Raw genomic sequence first — 5153 nt, 5'->3', positions numbered from 1 at the left:
TGATTAAAAACCTGCTGCTTCATTCTACTGGTCATCTTCAGCGCGCGCAGCTCAAAACAGAAATGCAGAACATTAATAACTACTGTCATATACATAACGTTATAATGAGAGCTATTGTAAAAAAAATTTGTGAATTCTTAGGGTTTTGCTGACGTTTAATGTTAACTATCTTTTAATCAAATCATAAAACATTATTTACCCTGTTTGTATCTGCGAGGCGTCCGTTACACATTTTCCCTGTGTTAATGTAATTATGACTGTCGAATGTCTGACTTGACTCTTGTTAATATATTTTGCCCCCCGCTCCCAAACATATGATTCGACTATCAGTCGAATATCGGCAAGATTCGAAAATTCCGATTCGACTATGAAAATCCTTAGTCGAGGACACTCCTAGTGCCCACTCACAGAATGAACCACTTCTGTTTTTTATGTAATGCATTTCCAATTATGAATTATGACACAGCTTGATCCATTGGGTTAAATTGCTCTCTAACTACATGTAAACCGCTCCAGAGCTGATTTTCAATTGGACTGAGACTACCACATTCACATGATCTCTGACCAGTTATTTTGATGTGGATCAGAGCATGACTGCAGTTTTCATTTATAACTAAACAAATCTAAGGGAGAAAATGTGCAGAGTCCAAAACTAACATTTAAAAAAAGCCTGGGATCCGTTCTTCGTATGACGCTAACTCAGTTAGCTGGATTTGACTGTTGACGATTTGGCATGATCTTGGATTGTTTGGTTCTTCAAAGCTCATCCCGGAGTTGCTGTCATAGCAACAGGTCCGTAAGATTAAACCTGCTCGGGAGCAGGCTTATTTCATGTAAACAGGATTAGATCGCATATTTTTAAGCAAAATTGATACTTAAAATCTGTCCCAGCCACTGCTAATTTATTAGAAGAGTACCCTACTGATCCAGGAACAGTAATTTAAAATAATAATAATTGAAAAATTAATTGAAAAATAATATAATTTTGTTGTGTAGTCTATAATACTATAGACACAGCCAGTTTTACTCATTGAAATATTTATTAATGATAAAATAATTACTTTATAATTGCATTGGAGTCTTGCACACATGCTATACAGTTATTCTGAAAACTTTAATTAATGCTGTCACGTAACAAATCTGTTTCAAAGATAACATTAAATGAATTGCTAATTACAACATGGAAATAAAAAATATATAAAGCCTGTACAAATACTATAAATACTATAAATGTGAATATAAATAATTGGGAATCATGTAAAAAAAAAAAATAATAAAACAAAAACAGTGCACATTTAATTTATCTATTATACCATTTATGTAGTTTTTTTTGTTTGCTTGGCTGTTTCCTTATAAAATTCCAGAAATTTGTCAAGTTTTTCCCTTTTCGGGGAACACGAGAACATGCAGTAATCTTAGACAACTTAATCCATATATTTTAATCAAATTCGCAAATTTGTTTGAAGAACCAAATTAGCCAGAGACCAGTTATCACGATTAGAAGATTTGGCATCTTTCAAATCATCTCAGATGTATTAAGCGAGGTACGAAGAATGGGCCCCAGGTGTGAAAACTCTGTGTATAAGTGCATAGTGTATAATACGTAAGGAATAACTGACGACGGGCCGTTGAATTATTAGAAAAATAATGCACACCCGAGGTGGTGATGCGGCCACGACGCGAAGCGGAGATTTAATTTAGACCTATTAACGGGGGACTGAGCCGCTGATAGCAGACTTATGCAACTATTTAATGAAGTTATTAGAGAAAGAGAGAGAGAGAGAGAGCATGTGAATTACCTCTGTGAGTTTGTGTGTCTCTCAAAAGTGTTCGGCAGCAGCGTCTCTACTAATAGTGAAACTTTAAGTTCATTAGATGTATTAAGCGAGGTACGAAGAATGGGCCCCAGGTGTGAAAACTCTGTGTATAAGTGCATAGTGTATAATACGTAAGGAATAACTGACGACGGGCCGTTGAATTATTAGAAAAATAATGCACACCCGAGGTGGTGATGCGGCCACGACGCGAAGCGGAGATTTAATTTAGACCTATTAACGGGGAACTGAGCTGTTGATAGCAGACTTATGCAACTATTTAATGAAGTTATTAGAGAAAGAGAGAGCGAGAGCGAGCATGTGAATTACCTCTGTGAGTTTGTGTGTCTCTCAAAAGTGTTCAGCAGCAGCGTCTCTACTAATAGTGAAACTTTAAGTTCATTTTCTTCATGAACAGCGCCGTCGTTACCTCGCTTGTGAGAAATGTCATGTAGCTTTTAAGTTCCTAAACTATTTTACTGATAAAACTGATAGCGCTAACAACATAAGAGCGTATGTATCCGTGTGTGCAAACTATGTGTGTGAGTCAAGGGAGAGAGAGCGGGAGAAATAGAGTATGTGCTTTACGTACATAATAAAACATAATTTTGTGGCAAAACATGGAAATAATCTCGTTTTTATCCTATTGCTTACTATATTTATTTGTTTGGCCAGTGTCGTTGTGGGTTTTGGTTATTTTGCTGTTGTAAGCTGTAAGGACTTTTGAAATAACTGAAATCATTTGGCAAAGTGATATTTACATGTAATGCCGTCTAGAGCTGCCTGGAACTACGTTCGCCATGCGTTTCCCTGAAAATAATTGCACACCTTAGAACGTTGGTCAGCCAATCAGATTCAAGCATTCAACGGCCCCGTAGTATAAATCAGAACTAAAAACCACTGTTCAGTTGTATGATATTCTTACATAACAGAATGCATGTACAGGTATATGATTACAGAGTAAACCAAGGCTTCTTACCTGACTTCACAGGAATGGACACTTAGCTCTTTGTGCAGGAGGCCACTGGTCAAGTTGTACACCAGCACAGAGCCATTGCTTGTACCTAATGGGCAAACATGTAAAACACACAAATGAATGCTGTAATTGGCAAGTTAATATAACTGGATTATTATTTAAATCATCCTTGATAAGTCATTGATATTATTATTAATAATAAAAAAGATCACAGTTTTAATTAAAATCATTTCATTATCATTTTCATTTTTTTTTTTGCCTTTGATTACAAATACTAATCATCATAATCATCACAATAAATAATATAAATAAATAATTTGTAAACATTCTCAGAAATTTGAATGACACAGTTCATAAAACAGCCTGCTCATACTGAACAGAACATCATTCATCCCGTCAGTGGAGAAGAGAAGTAGTTGATAGATGTGGCACTGAGAGGAGATATGAGTGAGAGTGAATGAGGAAGTCTAAGAGAAAGTGAAGTGTTTCAGAGGGTTTATTGATGGGCCCAGGGCAGATGGGCACAGTCTGGGTGACAGTTTATGTTAAGGGTAGGTTTTTATTTTAGCGTTTGTAGAAATGTGCCGATAAAATTAATCAATGAATCATGATTCTACTTATTCTGGAACTGCAGTGATATAATCGATCCTTGCATGTTTATTAATGTGTTTTATTAAATTGTGACCAAACATCCACTGAATTCAAATGAAAACAATTGAACAAGCACAACTGAAGTTGTGATCAGCAAACAGCAACACAGACGCAATGCACGGACTAGTGACAACTACTTGACAAATCTGTGCAACCCTAAATTGAATGGGATGCATTTCAAATTGTGAGGTTGTTGGTGATACTCAGCCCTAAAAGAGATATGTATGGTGGCCAAGACAGCTTGTGCTGCAACTGAAGAAAACATATATGTAAATTAAAAAAACACCAGCAAATTAAGAAAACATCATTAGTTTGACAACACGTGCTGCAAAAACTCACAAAGCAACCAAATACATACTGTATATGCGCTGCAAATACCCACATTGCAATCAAATATAGAAAATCGATGCAAATAGAACAGACAACAACAGAAATGTTTCAAGGGGACTCCAACAAGTTGTGGAAGTTACCCAGATTACATAACGTTTCACAATTAATTGTGTATTTTGTCAGATTATTTATACTAATAATATCCAAACGGCTAAGGAATCATACAATCAGGATTTTAAAATCATTTCAGATCATCGGCAACACCACAAGTACATATTGAACAATAAGCATGTCCCAGCCAGGTTCATCACTTGTTGGGGGGTCCCCTTGAAACATTTCCATTGTGGTCTGTGCTATACGTTGTGAGTATTTGCAGCACGTGCTGTCAAACTGATAAAATACTTTTTCTTAATTTGCTGGTGTTTTATTCTATTTGCATGTGTGTGTGTGTGTGTGTGTTTTTTTCTCCAGTTGCAGTGCGTTGAACTCTCTTGGACACTGTATATATGTTTGCTATAAAGTCCACAGAATAATTTGCCACAAAATAATGAGCTGGATGTACACAGGAAATACGTAGTAGTAGGCACCACATTGTCGGACTACATGCATACAGGCTATTCATAGATAATTTTCCATCAATCACAGAGTTTTATAAGACAAGCAAGAGTAATTTCAGATCTGAGTGCTTGAGACAGTTAAGTGTTGGCTTCATTTTTATTGGAGAAGACCAGGCTCTTGGTTTCGGTTCAAAGGCTCTTGTAGTGGACCGCACATTCCAGGGCCCAGTTTATGGCGGGGCCTCTCTCTGACCACAATAGTGGACAAAGGTTTGCTACATTTTGATTGGATCTTGGTGGGCTAACATAAACAAACTGTCCAAAACCATCAGATAAAGATACTAGGACAACAGCCAGACACCTCTTAGAGCGCAATAAGAAGACCTTTGGTACAAAGCCCGGAAAGGACAGGACGTATCATTGGTCAAAATGCAGTTTTTGCCCTTCACCCACCAACAGACTGATTCCTACGATTTTGGCCCATAAAAAGTCCTTAGGACCTGTGGATGCAGCAGCAGTGGGAGAACCAAAGAGAGATCACAGAGTTCCATCCAAATCCATTCATAACTATATTCTCAACCCTTAAACTGATGCAAACTACAACACACATTATACTTATTCAGAGAAATAAGTATTCTCAGTGACAACAATGTGTAGTGCAACATCTTACACAAACGCTGTTAATGGACAAATGAATGCATGCATGCATTCATTTCAATCTTCTTCCATCATGTTTGGACTTAGTGACACTTTTCTAAATGTGTGTTACTATGCAAATAAGTTCCACAGGAGGAAATAAGGGTGGGCCACACTGTGTCCCCCCCC

At 37.0% G+C, this 5153-nt stretch overlaps 1 protein-coding gene across 1 annotated transcript in view; it reads right to left on the bottom strand.

The window, feature by feature from the left end:
- Positions 1–5153, bottom strand: part of wdr11 (WD repeat domain 11) — a 153299-nt gene that overhangs the window by 81990 nt on the left and 66156 nt on the right. Inside the window, exon 9 of the mRNA XM_016567154.1 lies at positions 2794–2878. Coding sequence (XP_016422640.1) covers positions 2794–2878 — 85 coding nt within the window. The remainder of the gene's footprint in view (positions 1–2793; positions 2879–5153) is intronic.

The sequence above is a fragment of the Sinocyclocheilus rhinocerous genome, unplaced genomic scaffold, assembly GCF_001515625.1.
Source record: "Sinocyclocheilus rhinocerous isolate Xijiao unplaced genomic scaffold, SAMN03320098_v1.1 scaffold552, whole genome shotgun sequence".
Lineage (NCBI taxonomy): Eukaryota > Metazoa > Chordata > Actinopteri > Cypriniformes > Cyprinidae > Sinocyclocheilus > Sinocyclocheilus rhinocerous.
Note: the sequence above shows the minus strand (reverse complement) of the source record. Positions and strands in the feature narration are given on the sequence as shown.